Source organism: Panthera pardus, unplaced genomic scaffold, assembly GCF_024362965.1.
Source record: "Panthera pardus isolate Hobbes unplaced genomic scaffold, ASM2436296v1 HiC_scaffold_15, whole genome shotgun sequence".
NCBI lineage: Eukaryota > Metazoa > Chordata > Mammalia > Carnivora > Felidae > Panthera > Panthera pardus.
The window spans coordinates 74,463,215-74,481,340 of record NW_026526710.1 but is presented as its reverse complement, the minus strand read 5'-3'; the positions used below and the strand labels follow the sequence as shown (position 1 = coordinate 74,481,340).

Sequence of the window (18,126 nt, the reverse complement as noted above, 5' to 3'; positions counted from 1 at the left end):
GTGGCTCAGTTGGTTAAGCATCGACTTTTGATTTTGGCTCAGATCATGATCTCAGAGTCGTAGGTTCGAGCCACGCTCAGCCTGGAGCCTACTTGGGATTCTTTCTCCCTCTCTGCTCCTCCCCGCGCTCCCCTCCCCTCCCCCAATCAACCAATCAATGAACATTGGCTACTATGTGATATCATAATCAGGCAATCAGTGCCAAAATCACAATTTACTCTTAAAGCAGTTAATTTACGCTTGAAAGCACTTCTGTGATTTATTTTCATAAATAAGGCATTAAAATAATAAATTGCACTTTCTTTGTCCAAAGTTAAATGGGAAGTACATTCTTGATTTCTGTAATTGCCTCAATAAGTAGGGTACCCCAAAGGATACAAAAATGCTGATTTGAAGGGGCACATGCATCCCAATGTTCATAGCAACACTGTCAACAATAGCCACACTAAGAAAGAGCCTGAATGTCCATCGACTGATGAATGAATAAAGAAGATGTGGTTTATATATACAGTGGAATATCACTGGGCAATCAAAAAGAATGAAATCCTGCCATTTGCTACAACGTTGTTGGAACTACAGTGTATTATGCTAAGTGAAATAAGTCAGAGAAAGACAAATATCATATGATTTCACTCAAATGTGGAATTTAAGAAACACAACAGATGAACATAGGAGAAGGGAAGGAAAAACAAGATAAAAACAGAGAGGGAGGCAAACATAAGAGACTCTTAAATCCAGAGAACAAACTGAGGGCTGATGGGGTGGGGGGGGGGGGGGGAGGGGGAGGATGGGTGATGGGCATTAACGAGGGCACTTATTGGAATGAGCACTAGGTGAGAAATGTAAGAGATGAATCACTGGGCTCCACTCCTGCAACCATTATTACACTATATGTTAACTAACTTTGACTGAAATTAAAAAAAAAATGTAATTATTAATAATTAATCTAATAATACCCTAATCTAGTAATTTGATTCACTTTGAAATGATATTAACAGAAGCCCAGTTAACATCTAGTTGCTCACATTAATTCAGACAGCTTTGAAAAATATTAACACACTCTAGAAGAGTAACCCTTAGAAACAAAGAGACTTCCTAAGGAGCCACAAGTCACACATGGCTTTAAGGGCATTAAACCCAAGCACTGGACTCTCACATCTACTATTTGAAACAACTGACCTGCCAGAGGCATCCTATAGGTTCTCCTTTCCTCTTTCCCTGGACACAATCACACTTTGCCCACTTTACAAAAGAAGGCAGGCTGCTTACCCGCTCCAAATCCTGCTCCGGTGCTAAACCTCTGAGATGCCAAAACAAAACAAAACAACATAACAAATCGAAATATCGGTAATGGCAAAACGCCTGCATTCAGTGTCTGCCTTTTCTTGTCTGTCGAGGGCAAAATGTGAGTGTGACAACAGAATGGGGTATCTGGGACCAGGGTGAGTTGTTCAGAATTCAAATACACTGCAAGGTAGGGCACGAGGGAGATTTTCATTCACCCACTTCACCCCCTCCATCCTCCGCCTATTTTCAGAGAAAGCACCATTTCCAAAGGAATACGGCGGAGACAACATCCATCAAAGAAAAGGCACCTTTTCTCATGCAGGTGGCAAACTTGTGGGAAGGCTCTGGGCCTTGTCTTAGAATCAAATTCAAAAGGGAGTTGGTTGTCATAGGGAGATTTTTTTTTTTTCAATTTGTTTAAAGAGATTAAAAAAAAATTTTTTTTTTTTTACATTTATTTGTTTTTGAAGGACAGAGAGAGACAGAGCACAAGTGGGGAAGGGACAGAGAGAGAAGGAGACACAGAATCCAAAGTAGGCTCCAGGCTCCGAGCTGTCAGCACAGAACCTGACGCGGGGCTCGAACTCACAAACCGTGAGATCCTGACCTAAGCCGAAGTCAGATGCTTAACCTACTGAGCCACCCAGGTTCCCCAGATTTATTTTGATAATTAAAAAAAAAAAATCAAGTCAGACTTTTTCCAAGAGAAAGCCCATCTGGTTCAGTTGATACATTTGGTAAAAAGGACGGACTGGACCAGTGTGACTGATGGACATTTTCTTCCATAGGAATTGAAATGAATAGCATCTTAATTCTTCTAATCCTGTCCAAGTCTTCTGGGTTAAAACAAGTTGCCTCTAAACGAAAGATCAACAGATATGAAGAATCATTTGTTACATCTTGAAAAAACTGCTTTGGGGTGCTTTCCAGAGGTCAGGGCAGTAAATAACTCTAAGAAATACTTTTCTGTCAAGAAGATATCTATTTCTGGGGCACCTGGGTGGCTCAGTCGGTTAAGCGTGGGCCTTCAGCTCAGGTCATGATCTCACAGTTTGTGAGTTTGAGCCCTGCGTCAGGCTCTGTGCTGACAGCTCGGAGCCTGGGGCCTGCTTTGGATTCTGCGTCTCCTCCCCCCCCTACCCTCTGCCCCTCCCTCCCTCTCTCTATAAAATAAATAAACATTAAAATTTTTTTTAAAGGAGATATCTATTTCTTTACTTTTAACAAAATTGAAAACACAACTGAGTTCTTAACTGAGATATCATTAAAAATACCTTTGAGGGGCACCCTGGTGGCTCAGTCAGTTGAGCGTCTGACTCTGGCTCAGGTCATGATCTTGCTGTTGGCGAGTTCAAGCCCTACAAGGGGCTCAGTGGTGTCAGCACCGAGCCTGCTTCAGATCTTCTGTCTCCCTCTCTCTCTGCCCCTACCCTGCTTGCGTGCACACGCACTCTCTCTTAAAAATAAATAAACATTCAAAAACCTCAGACATCTTTTCACGTCACACCATTCTGAGGCCTGGACATATAACTAAGAAAGTGTTGAAAGAACGGATACTTGTCTAACAGAAGGTTTCCTTAGCCATTTAGTGATTTATGGGACCAAGTTTCTCAGCACTTGGTGGAAATAGACTTAATGTTGAATTCTGTTGCATTTTAGCAATAAATAATAGCCAACCATGAATATTAGAATAAGAAAAATTCCACTCATTAAGTTCATAAAGTTTTTACAATCATATCAAAATACATTTTTGACAATCGGGTAATAACTGTAATAACAATTTAGTCCAGAAGTGTTTTTAACTCTTAGAACCTTGAGTCATGGGAAATTTTTAAAAATTACAATCTCTAATCTGTGTACATTTGTGATGTGAAAGTCTATGAAAAGGTGATTCGTAAAAGCCCTCCAAGCATAAAAATACATTAGGATAAAATTCTATGGGGAAAGTGAAACGGATACAAATCAGAGGAGGGAAAAGAACTGTGTAAAACTTCCAAGAGCGAAGGACCATTAGTGCATTTTTAAAAGGATGATGATGCTATCAAATTGCTATGCTGTTTAGATGCCACTGAATTCCATTTTTAAAAGTGTTACTGCTGTTATAATTCCTTGGAAACTAATTCCTTAGCAACTCTTTACATTGGCAATAAAAAAATGTTAGCTGCCAACCTAAAAATATGCCAGGGGCGCATGGTTTTTCAAAAGCCTTCTAAGGGGTTGCACCAGATTTTTAAAAAGGGTCTGCGCTACCCCTGCCCGCCTAAGCGGGGATCCCAAGGTGTCCCGGATGGAGCCTTCGGTGGAGCGCCCCGCACCCACATTTCCCTGGACGAGGTTAACCTGGCCCTGCTCAAGGGGGCCCCCAAGCTACTCCCGTGCCACCTGCTTCCTCGGAGCGGGAATGATGCAGAGACACCTCTCAGAGCCTGCTCCGGCCCCCGCGGGAGAGCCCGCCTGACGCACGAACCAAACCCCTACCCGGGTGCTGCGCGCCAAAGCCCGGGGCGCACTCGGCGTTGCGGCGACAGCAGTCACAGTCCGCGCTCCAGTGGTAGCCGGCCGTGCAGGCGCAGCGCCGCGGGGCCGTCCGGTTGCCGGGCTCCACGGCCACCAGGGCCTTGCCTGCGGGAGACAGAGACACAGCTGCTCACCTTCCACCTTAGGGCAACCCTGCAACACGGGGACGTGGCACCTGCCTGGCTCCCCGCAAATGCATCACTGGGGCCTGGGTTTTCCGGAACTACCAAGCTCCCCCTTCCAGTGCTTTCACTAAAACAGCCCAGCAGGGTTCTCTCTCTCTCTCTCTCTCTCTCTCTCTCTCTCTCTCTCTCTCTCTCTCTCTCTCTCAATAATTAAGAGTCTTGTGAGTTTTTTTTTTAAAATGTTCATTTATTTTTGAGACAGAGAGAGAGAGAGGGCATGAGTGGGGGAAGGGCAGAGAGAGAGGGAGACAGGATCCCAAGCAGGCTTCCCTCTCTGAGACCATGACAGGAGCCAAAGTCCGATGCTTGCTTAACTGATTGAGCCACCCAGGCACTCCGAGTCTTGGAATTTTTTTTTAAAGGCAATTTTCATAGTAGTGACAGCACTAAGAACCGGGGAATTATGATTATTGTCTATTTTGGCTAATGCAAAATAGATTTCACAGCTGCTTAATTTTTAGTGAATTCAAATGTGATCAATAGTCTTAACACTAATGCCACATTGAACCTAAGAGAACAGGGATCTGGACACCGGGGATTCATCTTGGGATCCTGCAGGACCACAAGATTATTCAGAGCTGTGAAAACAGGGGTCACGGTGTAATTAGAGAAGTGTGATGCGTAATGAGAGAATGCATTACAGAAGTCGAGCCTGATGACATACTTGGAAGTTAATCTCCCCCAAATACTCAGGGCAATCTGTTTGGTACTTGTCTCTTTTCTCACAACACATTGCAAAGTGCTCCTCTTCTTAACCCAAAGCTGCCCTTTCCACTTTTTGTGGAAGAGAAGTCAGGCTTATACAAGGCCATCTCCATTTGGTGATTCATATTTGCCATTTCACCCACTCGCCAAAATTTCATTGTAACCCCCACCTCAGTACTCCTGGCACTGTTGCGGTCATTCTTGGACACATGCAGAACAGTGGAAATTTCAAGCCACTGGCCAGACATGCGTGCTCTCAGCTGAGGTCAAGCAAAGTCCCACTCTGCCTTCTTGTGCCTACTGGAATCAAGTGTCCTTTTTGTGGTCTATTTAGTGTCCCATTTTTGGCATTTCTGTGCTTTTTGTTAGTGATGCCATTGCTTAAAATGGCCCACAGTCATTGTGCACAAGTGCCATTTGGTATTTCCAGGCCCCTCAAGAAGGCTGTGATGTGTCTCATGGAGAAGATATATGTTAAGATAAACTTTGTCCAGGCATGAATTTCAGCACTGTTGGTTGTAAGTTCAATGTTAATGAATCAGAATATTTATTAAGGTGTCTTTAAACAGAAACACACATAAAACAAGGTTAAACATGGATCAGTTAACAAAGATGTTGTGACCAGAGGCTCCCAGGAACCTAACCCTGTATTTCCCCTAGGAGCAGTGGTTCAGTATTTGCTAGTTCATTTTTTGTGATGACTTTATAGAACATTGATGTTATTCTGTGAATAACAGAAATCAACCTGCATACACACACACACACACACACACACACACACACACACACACACACACATACACGATATAATACAATATTATTTGAAACAGACTTTAGGACCCTATAGGACCCCATCTCACCTGGCCTATCCAAATAGCCTTACTTATACTGAGTACTTATAGAAGTTTGTTTTGGACAGATTGTGGGTCCTCTCAGAATTCATGTTGTAATCCTAACCCCCAGGGTGATGGTACTAAGTGCAGCCTTCGGGAGGTGGTTAGGCCATGAGGTTGGAGACACATGAGTGGATTAGTGCCTCTGTACAAAAGCAGACAGCTTCCTTCCTCTGTTCTCCACCATATGGAGACACGGCAAGAAAATCTTGAAATCCTGAAGAGGGCACTCACCAAGAACCCAACCATGCTGGCACCCCCATCTCCCACTTCCAGCCTCCAGAACTGGGAGAAATAAAGGTCTGTTGTTTGAGCCACTCAGTCTGTGCTATTCTGTTAGAGAAGCCCAAGTTCCAGCCCTCAGGGAGGGGATGTTTCCTATTCCCATTCTTTTTAGACCCGAGCATGGAGAACCTGAGAAATCTTCCTGCGTCCCTCCTGTGTCCGCTCTGCTCCCCGGGGCCCAGGTCAGTTGTATAGCACCAAGGCCAATCTGCTTAAACATGTGCCTAATGCCACAACATACATGGACAAGGATCACTTCCTTGGAAAATTCTAATTCCATGACCCACTCAAATGTGAGTGCATGTAAGCCGGTGTGGTGATGAAAAATTTTGACGTTATTTTTAAGTATCTTAACGTACCAGGTTTGGGGCTTTAATTGACTTTGGCAGCAGACAGAATGAATCTTTATTTCCAAGAGACAGCAGTGAGTCAAGGTCATTACTAAGCAGTGGGAAAGAAAACAAGACTTGATCAGATGCTTCTGCTCAGTGGAGTTTCCATGTTACCTTTTGCGGCCAAAATCTGCCAGCTGTCTCTAACACATTAGAAAATTATGACGTTTAAAAAAAATACTTCTCTCCTAATTCTGTCCACTGAAAAGAACCTATAAACAAGGATCAGTCTGGTAACAGTGAACCTCACTGGCACCCAGAGTGAGGTCGCTGAATAAGATGTTCCTCTGGATGCAGTCAGGAATTCTTAAAGAAATGGCTGGTTTGAGGTTCGAAGTAGGAAATGTCCAAGATGAGCCTGGAGGCAAGGGGAGCTCTTAAAGTCACCTGGGGTCATAGCAAAGACTGAGTGGCCAGCGGGAGGAGGTAAGATAATCTGAGCACCCATACAACTAGTAACTGCAATGGATTAAAATACCTCAAATATGTCTAAATGGCTGCATTCGTAATATTCATACAAATCCTTTGGAGAAGCTTGGTGATCTAGGCATTATTTTGAAAAGTGGTAAATAAAGTTACAAGCATTCATTCCGCCTTTCCTGTATATACTGTAATTCAGGGTAACAATTAGTTGAGGAGGGAAGCTTCTCCAATTGTAATGAAGAAGGAGTGATAGAGGTCACGTTTCTACAGCTCCTAATGAAAATGGATCGAGGCCATGATGGTCGACTGCTGCTCATATCACAAGAAGAGAGGTAAGCAGCTAGCTACTATATGATCCCTGCATCATGCCAACTATGAAGTAGTTTTGCAAAACAAACAAACAAACAAACAAACAAACAAACAAACAAAAATACCCAGCTTTTCATGAGCCTTCTAGACCTAACAATCGCTTTGCAGGAAATAGAAGAGACAGAAAAATCTGTTAAATGACACAAAGGGAATGCAACCAGCAGAAATCAGACTGTGGAAACTTCACAGGATTACAAAGATGGTTTCTGCAACAGAGAAACTAAATGGAAAAGAAAAAAAAAAAAAGGCAAAGGAACCTCTAGGTCAAGACTAAAGGGACATATTTTGATCCTGATTCCTACAATTAAACTATAATTAACATTTTTTTTGAGTCAAAATAAAAAAAAATTAGCAGTCTGATAGGGAGATCAAACTGTATAGTAAGACACTTACTTTTCAGGAAGAAAAGTAAGAACTTACGGTTCAGGAAGAAGACTTGAGAGTCAGATCTGGCTTTGAGTCCTGCTTCTCATTTGTTAACCTTAGAAAAGTCACCCAACCTCTCCTGGTCTCAATTATATTCGAACAAAAGTTTGACATGAAGGGATGCCTGGGTGGCTCAGCTGGTTAAGTGTCCAACTCTTGATTTTAACTCAGGTCACGATCCTACGGTTTGTGGGATTGAGCCCCGCGTTGGGCTCCGTGCTGAGCGTGGTGCCTGCTGGGGATTCTCTCCCTCTCTCTTAAAAACAAAAATATGTTCTGAATGAAGAATGTTCACACAGTGCTTCGGGATCTGAAGCACTTGCTTCTCGGGGTCCAAGGTCAAAGCTTCTCCCTATGCCCCCCAAAAGAGATAGCACCACCGTATCAAAAATATCACTTATTCACACTTGCCGCTGATATGCCTGACATACCTGAGTCGCAGACTTTATGCAGTAAGCATTTGTCTTCTTCATTCCAGGTGTCTAAGTACTCGTCCGGGCCACACGGCAGGCATACGCTCTCCGAGGTAGTAGTGCATTTAGAAGACATGTACTTTCCTTAATTTAGGAGAGAAAAAAATGCACCAATTGAAAATACCCCCCCCCAAGAAAAATAACAACAAAAATACACCAATCTATTGGACCATTTAAAGGACTGTGATCCCAGGAAGTCCCCTAACACAGTAGGATACAAGGGATGAGGCCACGTATCAGTGATGGGCTCTCAGGCATCCCAGCTGGCTAAAACAGCCTCTCCTAGGTTTGCTGTGCTCAAGGTGAGCAGCCTTTTAGCTCATCTAAGTAAAACATCATCCTTTCCACCCTACATCTCTGCTGACCAGGGAAAAGGAGGATGGTTTTCTAACAGGTAACTGTAGAACTTGAGGGGTTCCCTGGGGGCTAAACAAGAATTTCACCTTACCCCTGCCCTCCCATCTCCAAAATCCCCTCTGCTGTCAATCTGGAGACTTAACTTCTTTTGTTCTACATATACTGGGGGCTCACAGGTAACTCAGTTTGACTAAACAGTACTACACACACACACACACACACACACACGCACGCACACACATGCACACACACGCACACACATGCATGCATGCTCACAAAAATCACCAGCTCTTGCTCTGCACATCTGAAAAATATTTACATCTTGAATATCTAAAGGATCCTCTTGTAATGTAACCGCGGTTTCTAGAACAATGAATGAGTGAGGACCCCACGGACTTGGGGCTTTACTGAGGCTGTAGAAACACTTGGCCACAATCTGGCAGAGCAACTATGGGGGAGAGGTAACCGGTCCGCCTTCTGCCCCTCAGCAGGTGCGTGGGGAGAAGGTTTAATAGGGTGTAGGCAATTTTCAGCAGCAACAATTCCAGTATGGTATTTTCCCCCAAATTTTCTGTAAAATACTTTTAAAGAAGAGTTGCATTTTGTATGTTGTAAGTTTGAATTGCAAAGTGCTAAAATATAGTTTTTAAAACCATGGTTTCTCAAGAAACAGCGTTTTAGAAAACTGTGTTCCAGCATAAATTAAGTACCAGTTTCTGCAATTGCCTTTGATTTTTAAGTGATTTTATCTATTGAGAGAAAGGTTTTTGTCTTCAGGGTGACACACAGTGCTACCTGCCACTGCCATAAAAAGTCGATCCAATTTCTTTCTTTTTTTTTTTTTTAATCTGGCAGGATAGAAGTTATTCCTTGGATTAAGAAATAAATGAGAGCTCCACCCGCTTTTGAGGGGCAAGGAAAGGTGACTCAGACACACAAACCTGGTTCACATTTATGACAGCATCGTCCAAAACGCTCATAATGCCTCTCATGGGTACATGGAGGGGTGATCTGAAAAGTCACCTGCAAAGGAAATTGACACCAGGTAGAGATTTTGCACAAGTCCTTTCTGGATACAACAAAAAGTGGATCACCAAATTCCATTTCTGACAAGCCTAAGAAGACACCATCAACAGTCCTGAAACTGCTCTTTGTGATACCGCCTCCCTGCAATGCCACTTCCCTATATTAGCACATTCCCCACTAAGAATGTACGAAACCAGTCGGTACTGGCGTTAAAACCCATTTAAGCATTTAAAACTATTCCAGTTATGCTCATGGTAATATGATGGATTACGGTCACATGGTGGGCAGATACATGCTCGGCAACTTTGGTCATAAAACCGTAGAACATAAGGAGGCCCCTTAATATTCATATTGTCCACAAGGGATGTCAAATTTGGTCTTACAGATTTTCTCTGAGTTTTTTTTAAGCTTATTTATTTTGAGAGAGAGAGAGAGAGAGCACGCGCATGTGGGGCAGAGAGAGAGGAAGAGAGAGAGAATCCCAAGCAGGCTCCATACCATCAGCATAGAGCCCGATGCGGGGCTTGAACTCATGAACCATGAGATCATGACCTGAGCGAAAATCAAGAGTCGGATGCCTAACCGACTGAGCCACCCAGGCAGCCCAGACATTCTCTGAGCTTTAAAAGATGTTTAGGGGCACCTGGGTGGCTCAGTTGGTTAAGCAACTGACTTCGGCTCAGGTCATGATCTCACAGTTCGTGGGTTCGAGCCCTGCATCGGGCTCTGTGCTGACAGCTCGGAGCCTGGAGCCTGCTTCGGATTCTCCCTCTCTCTGCCCCTCCCCCACGTGTGCTCTTCTCTGTCTCTGTCTCTCTCTCTCAAAAATAAAAAAAATTAAAAAAAAAAGATGTTTAATACTGCTTACCTCTTAGAATTGAAACACACGGAGAATTTTTTAAGTGGGACAACAATGAGTTACAGGAACACTGCAGGGTTGGAGCTCTGGGTCCTGCGGCCTGCTGGCTGAGAGGATCCCCCCCGCCCCCCCGCAACTGGCCGCTTAAGCTTTTTGAGCCTCTGTTTCCTTTCTGTACAATTCTAGATACAATTTCCAGATCTGCCCATCTACGTAAAACAAAACAAAAAGCCAAGTCCCCTGCAATCACTCAGAGATTCTTATCACTTTGCCACAGGAAAGCTCCTTCTGCATCAGCTTTCTCAGTGTGCAAGAAACACCACCACAGTCCTGTCGACAGGCAGGCAGGTCAGAAACAGAACGGTGTGGCACAACAGCTGGATTTGGCTCAAAAGTCACCAAAGGCTGCACGCCTGCTGGGGCTCAGGGATCCGAAGTTACAAACCCTACCCTCAAGGGGCTTATACACACCGGCGTGCGTCCCCCACAGAGGCAGATCCTGCCTCAGCCTGAGAAGGCCAGGGAGGGTGTCCTAAGGACTCTGATAAGTGAGCTCAGTCTTAAAGGATGCGTAGAGATGGGCCAGATGAGAGAAAAGGAACTGGCAGGGGGAGGTAGGGAGAGGGAGGAAGGGAGAGAACTTAGAACAGTTCTGAGGCCTAAAATGGCGCATGGGGTCAGGGTGGCGAGGGAGGCCATCAGCAGAGTGGTGGGGGACAGCAATGACTGAGCCCCGCAGAGGGCTTCATCTGCATATTAAAGTGCCTGGATGGAAGGTGTGGAAATAACAGCTTAGAAGAAGCCCAGCATTCTCAAAATACCTCAGTTATGGAAGGAAGTTTTATGAAGAAAGCACCACAGCCAGAGGACCCGAGGCAAGCGGAGTGGGGGTGTGGGGGACGCAGCCAATGTGGCCCTCTCCGGCCTCCCGCGGGCCAGGCAGAGGGCTTCCGGGAGGGAGGGGGCAGGGAGGGCTACTTTGAGGTCGGTGAGAATGCTGAATGTGTTCCTGGGGTCACGTGTGCCAGGGAGGCTGTATCTGGACTAAGCCCAGCCAACCCTTCCCGGGGACTCGGGACACTGCAAGCTGGATGCTCCCCGCGAGCTGGTGCGGGATAGGGCTTAAGGGCCGAGCAGCGAGCCCAGTGGAAACCAGGAAGGGTGACATAGCAGAAACCATTCCTCCATTCCGTTCTGTTCCCCCGGAGGCAGCCCTGGTCTGCGACTGGCAAGGCAACAGATGCACGTGGAAGACGAACAGGAGAGAACCGGCAAAGCTGAATGTGGTCAATGCAAATTCTCCCGACTAGGACTCATCTGAGCCTGATGATATGCGAACACTCCTGCCTTACTGATGACAAAGGCAAACAAGAGAAACATGTGGTCAGGCCTCATTTCAGATAGTAAAGGTTATCAATTGCTTCTGACCCAGACGAAAGCTGCAGCAGTCTCTGGGAGATAAGCATAGGCTTTATGTTACCCACAGAGAGGTTCTTTTTAGGGGAATTTGGTAAAAGGTCTACCCCTGAAGCAGCTGCTTAGCACACTGTCGGGCCGTGTCCTGGGTTCCAAAGCCTGGTTCCTGTTGAGCACCAGCTGACGTGAACATGTGGACAATTTGTCTGCCCATCCAGGAGTGTGGCTGTGACTCACTCCGCCCATCCATTTTCGAGCCCAGGGATTTCACACCTTCTGGCAAAAAGGGCCAAGTCACCGATTCCAGAGGTGACCAGATGTCCCAGCTCCTCAACAGACAATTCCTTCGAATTCATTTCTCTCTCCTAAGCTGACTGTGACTTTACACCCGAACGTGGCTTCTTTTTTAAAAATCAATATATAACTCACATAAAACTCACCCCTTGAGAGGGTGCAGTTCAGCGGGTTTTAGTATATTCACAAAGCGGTGCAACCACCATGGCCATATAATTCTAGAACATTTTCATCACCCCCAAACCGACATATCTACTTGACAGAGCTACAGGATTACAGATCTTTTAAGCAGCGGCGGCAGCAATTTTGCTACGGGAAGATTTGCCATGGTGAGGCAGACAATTAGGGCATTAATCTAATTCGAGGCACAGCTTACAACGCTATTTGGCTCTTTAGGCACGTTATATGCTTTGCAGGATGCCTTCAAACCTTCAAAATGGAATATATATACAACCTAAAAGGCTACCTATACGCACACGTAAGGAAATACGGTTTGCGGGTAAATAAAAAGAATCTGGAAAATTTTCTTTAGGGTGCCTGCACACTCAGGAGAAGGCAAGCCATGCCGTTGTCCTTTTTGCTCCTCCATCCTGGCTGTCTCTGCCAACCTTCTTTGCCTCCACTTGCAGAGACGCAGCTGTAGGACGAACCCTCTTGCTACAGGCCTGAGCGGCTCCCTGACCTCACACGCAGCATGCGGAGCCGGCCGTGTGTTGGCCTCGCTCGGATCCCGTGCTCCACTCCCAGGACGGGTTCCAGGGCTGTTCTCCCGGCTGCAGTACCTGGGTTGGTAACTATTAGGAAATCCACTGGCCTGTCTTGCTTCTGCTGGTCCCCTGGGGACCTGTCTCGCGATGCCGCAGGCCAGGCTCGCTCCACCTGCCTGTGCCCCCAGCTTCCAAGTCCCTGAGTCCTGCCTGCCTAGCTTGGTCTCCGGTTAGCCTGCGCCCCCTCTCCTTTGTGCCCGGAGCTCTCTTATGCCAGTCTCCTCCTGCCTGCATGTCTTGCCAAGTACATGTGAATGCATGGATGCCCCCCAGTCTCTCTTAGTCCGATCCCTCCTTTTGCCTAAGGATTGTAGGTGTGGGGTTTTTTTTTAATCTATTTTTGAGAGAGAGAGAGAGAGAGACAATGAATCCCCACGCAGGCTCTGTGCTGACACGGGGCTCGATCCCACAAACCAGGAGGTCATGACCTGAGCTGAAATCAAGATCAGATGCGCAACCAACAGAGCCACCCAGGCACCCCCTTCCTACAGATCATAGCTCTCAGGCTGGGGTGAGCGCCCAGGCTCCTGGAGCCCCTGCTGGTCCTCAGGCCTTCCCTTCCAGCTGCTCAGAATTTGCGCCTAACTCCATCCTGCAAGGCCAAGCTCTCGGTGGTTGTGAGGTGGCTATTATTATTATTGGTAGCGATCCTAGTAAGGCAGGAATTTGATAAAAAGCCATTCCCGCTCAAATGTTACAAAAGCACACTCACTGGGGGAGTAGGGGAAGTTAGCAGAAGGGGTGATGTGTTAACCCTGCAGTCTCCTTTCTTTGCTCAAGATGCAACAGCAAAAGGCCGTCGGCAACTGCATCGAGACACAAACGACCTGTTAGTTATCTAGATCTTTTTGTTCCAGAACTCCTTTATGATTGGCTTGTTTCCTGCTGAAACAATAGAGCTTTTGAGCCATAGTTGTTTTCATGAAACAAAGCAGCACCACTTTTTGACTTTCCAGTTATTAAGTAAAGAATACAGTGACATGATACAAAATTCAAAAGTAACCACAGGCTTTGGGGGAAGTCTCCCTGTCACTTCTCCCGGCAGGTGCCAGCACCGCCCATCCCCTGCTGCATCCCCCTTGCAGGTGTGAAGGGAGAACTGATCTGTGATCCACTGGGGACACTCATCCACAGAACAGGTGCCCTGGAGGCCAGCTTGGGGTCAGGCCTGTCAGCAGCATTTGTGTTTTGGGGAATACGATGGTACTTACAAGTCTTATTTAAAAAAAAAAAAAAAAAAGCCATGTAACGGCAGGGTTCTACTACAGTTCTTTTTTAAAATATATATTTTTAAATGTTTATTTATTTTTGAGAGACAGAGCGTGAGCAGGGGAGGAGCAGAGAGAAGCAGACACAGGAGCCGAAGCACCAGGAACCGCGACACCATGAGCTGAGCCGAAGCCGGACGCTTAACCCGCTGAGCCAGCCAGGAGCCCCTCTACTATCGCTCTTATTAAACTACAAAAATGATGTTTGACCCACAGGTTTATATCAACTAGCCTTTGTTTTCTAAAAGACTCTCCCCAGATTGATAAGGAACACTGGAGTCTGTTTATAGCAAATACGCTTTGCCAACCCCCCCACCCACATAGATTCCTTGGAAAGCCCTAGAAAGAGGAGTTAAAATGGCGAGACGATACATTTAACTTACTGGCCTTCTGTTGCTTTACTCTCTTGTATGTTTTGTGTCGTGTGTATATTTTTTTCTCAGGGCACACAGGCTGCTTATTTTAACAGATGACGAACTCGCCCGGAATAAGCGTGTCCACAGCCGGAGCGAGGCTTTGTGAGGCACGAGGAAGATAATAAATTGTACATCAAGTTTCTCTTTATAAAGCTGCATGGATTTATCTCCCAATGCAAAGCCACGTTGGATCTAATTCTGAAAAACCCTAAGCTGAGGAAAGATAACATCTTTGCCAGTGGAGCTACAGAGACCGGTGGGTCTATATTTAGATCCCGTAGGGAAGGTTGACTTAAATATTTATTTTTTGTGCTGTTAAGCAACCCAATTGTAGTGAAAGTCATTATGGATACTAAAATTACTTGCTGGCTCTGCTGAAAATTCATACTGACATATAACAAAGCAGAAAGAAGCTTGGCCCCTTCTGTCAAATCAAGAGGAAAAGAACCCAACCCAGAAAAACAAACGAGGGATTTTCCATAGATTTTATTTTATAAAATATCATCCGTGACTATATTTGAGAAATTTGGTTATAATTTAAGTCAAGATAGTATCAAATTTCTGACTGTTACAGTCGAATTGAAAGATGTGGTTTGTGTTAAGAGAGAAACTATGAAATGTGAAAATTACACCTCACTTAATAGTCCTGCTGTCCTTGAGAAACAATATCCTAAAAGAAAGTCACTACTGAAATTGCTCCTACTCAGAATAGAATACAAAGAGATTGCTAGTCACCTGTGTCCCCCAGAACTAGGACTGTCTCACTCCAGGAACCTGTCTCTGAAGCCTTTGTTTCGAGAAACAAATGAACAACAAACAAAAGATGAGGCTCAACGGATCAGGGATCAGGGCGAGCCAGCAAATTCTGCTGAGGGTCTTTTTTTTCTGGGCTGGCTGAGAACCGCAGGCCGGAGAGATCTCAAGTGTCTCCCCTCACGGACACCCCAGTTAGTGTGTCAAAACCCCTTCAAATCGAGATGTTCTGGGGGACCTTTTCAGCTTTGCTCCTTTCTTAGCTCCTCTCCTCCAGGAGCTTCCAGATGCCGGTCTCTACTTCAGTCTTGAGTCATGTCTAGTGATAAAAAGAAAGCATCCTGCCCGCACGCTTCTTGGTTGCAAGTTCATAACTAGAAGTGGAAATGTCATAGGACTCATTGGTAGCTCAGACGTCTGATAAGATAGGTCTCTACGGTAAAAAAGAAAAATGAACGACCAACTCAAATAAAGCCTGACATGCCAGCATGCAGGAATTTAGCAGGACAGAGGGAGGGGCCGGGCGAACTCGGAAAGAGGTGAAGCAGGAGGAAGGGCCTGGCCAGGCGGCACGGCGGTTAGGGCAGTGGACTTCAGGGCAGGATTTTTCTCCCCAGTTCTCCAAATTCAGCTTCCAGTTTGGCTGGGATAGATGAATGCCTGACGTCGCTTTAGTAAAACCGTCTCCATTTCTACAACTGGAGGACAAGGGAGAGGGCAAGTCTAAGGCCTCAGTCTTCTCACCTGTAAAATGGGGCTAATAATTGCACTCCTCCCCCTGCAGTGAGGAGCAGATGTGACCATTCACGTAAGTCAGGTAGTCCTGGCAAGCAGCAATACTCATAAAAATTGAGACTCTGCTTCCTCACTGTGAAGCTAGAAGGCCTCTCTAGCAAGCTGTGGGGGAATGAAGCGAGGGAACTGCATTATTCGCTCAGCACAGTGGTGGACCCCTGGCCAGCGGTCAATGGTGGGGGGCAAATGCTCGTGCGCACACCTGAGGATTAGTGAGTGTACATTACTTACATCAGATCGCTCCCCGAGGGGGTAAAGGAAACACTGTCACTGGAAAGGGGAAAAAGGATGGCAAAGAAAGAGTGGGGACCTGCAGTAAAGTTCTGGGGTCCTGACAGTTTCCCTGAGTGCACCTTCCCTGTTCACTTGTAACCTAGCTCTGGCCAGCTAGGGGCCAACCTAGCTCTGGGGATTGGGGGCGGGGTGGGGGGAGGAGTGTTTTTCATCAAAGAGGTTTATTTTTTTTTTAAAGCATGTGTGATTTCACATAAAGAAGTGCTTTTCTCATGGGATTGAAATCGTGACAAACGGTCAGAGTCATTTCAGTGGTTTTCTGTCTGGGGGTTCAGTCCGTGACATAAGCCACTCTTGGGTGAGGGCAGAGACAGTTTACTCAGGGCGTCTGCTGATAAAGCGGCTGCTAGATCGTATCTGCCAGTGACTGTTGTTAACTAGGACGTAACTGAGTTCTGACCAAATGCCCTTCTAGACATTTTCATTGTAAATAAACCTGATAGAAATTCAAGCCTACAGGTGTGCAGAGTAATAGACTCCTTTTTCTTTTGTTCAAACCAAAGCTTCACATTTCATACTTCAGAACATGACACAGGCACCTATAAAGATCGCATGTTGTAAAAGGACACAGAGAACAAAGGGGCAGCTTTTGGAGAATCCCCGATGCACCCAAGAGATCACCTAGCATACTCCCCTCGCTGGGGAGACCCCGAGCTATGGCACACACCAAGGACTTGGAGACACCGTTAAATCAGCCAGGTATGTGGCCCAAGTCCTAATGCAAGTAGATTCAGAGAATCAGAGGGTTTAAACAGAAAACACCCTGAGTGTTTAAAATATAATCCACTGGGGCACCTGGGTGGCTCAGTTGGTTAAGCGTCCGACTCTTGGTTTCGGCTCCGGTCGTGATCTCATGGTTCGTGGGTTTGAGCCCTACATTGGGTTCTGCACTGACAGCACAGAAACTGCCTGGGATTCTCTCTCTGCCCCTGCCCCTCCCTGCTCTTGCTCTCAAAATAAACAAGCTTAAAAAAATAAAATATAATTCATTTCACAGATGTATATCTTACAGCTCTTGAAGAAAAAAAGATCTGTTACAGTGCCTGGGTGGCTCAGTCGGCTAAGCATCTGACTTTTGATCTCGGCTCAGGTCACTACGTCTAGGTTCGTGGGTTTGAGCCCCGCAGCAGGTTCTGTGCTAAGAGCGCAGATTCTCTCTTTCCTTCTCTCTCTGCAATCAATCAATCAATTCTCTCCCTCCGCCCTCAATAAATGATTTCTCTCTCTCCTTCTCTCTCTGCCCCTCCCCCGCTTGCATATACTCTCTCTTTCTCAAAATAAATAAATAAATAAAGGTCACAGACTACGAGCTTGGGTTCATGTCCGGCAAGAGAGTGGACGCAGAATTGAATACAAAAGACTAATGTCCAGGAGGAGACCAGAACCCCAGACAATGCTTTCGTCTCCGTATTTATCGAGCTCACAAGACATTACCCACGTGGTGAACGTGAAGAAAACAAGATCTTACACACGTGAACGTGGAGAAAACAATCAGACAAGAATCATTAACTTGTGCGTGGAAGAAGCAAAGGGTCTGGGGGCAAGTGGAGTTCGTGATCAAAGTGCGATAGATTGGCGTCAGATGTTAAGTAATTTTCTGCAGGTGATAAAACGAGTTACTCGTGATCCCATTACACTACCTGGCTAGCTCACCTTGGGTGCTATTGCCCCACGGTGGCGGCTTTCCACCCTAAGCTTTTTTGAACCCACTTATGTAAGTAGAACCTATTCCTCCACAAATAAACTTTAAAACATTTTAAAAAAAAGAAAAAAAACACCTGCTGTAAACGAGGCTCAAGTAGTCTCTGATTATTATGAAAAAAATGTGTCTAGTTTGTTTCAGAGATTGTGAAGGAAGTCACGATGGTCACAAATACTCTGCTAACTGACCTGCTGCTGAAGGGTCTGGGGCATTCTAAAATGCAT

The 18,126-nt window shown here is 45.6% G+C and overlaps 1 protein-coding gene across 3 annotated transcripts in view; it reads right to left on the bottom strand.

Annotated features, from left to right (window-relative positions):
• Positions 1 to 18,126, bottom strand: part of TNFRSF11A (TNF receptor superfamily member 11a) — a 54,346-nt gene that overhangs the window by 22,046 nt on the left and 14,174 nt on the right. For 2 of the 3 annotated variants that reach the window (XM_053902799.1, XM_053902800.1), the window contains exons 2-4: positions 9,254 to 9,335; positions 7,914 to 8,039; positions 3,766 to 3,909 (exon numbers count right to left, since the gene is read on the bottom strand). In XM_053902799.1, the coding sequence (XP_053758774.1) occupies positions 3,766 to 3,909; positions 7,914 to 8,039; positions 9,254 to 9,335 (352 nt within the window). The remainder of the gene's footprint in view (positions 1 to 3,765; positions 3,910 to 7,913; positions 8,040 to 9,253; positions 9,336 to 18,126) is intronic. The other variant, XM_053902801.1, reaches the window with a different exon arrangement.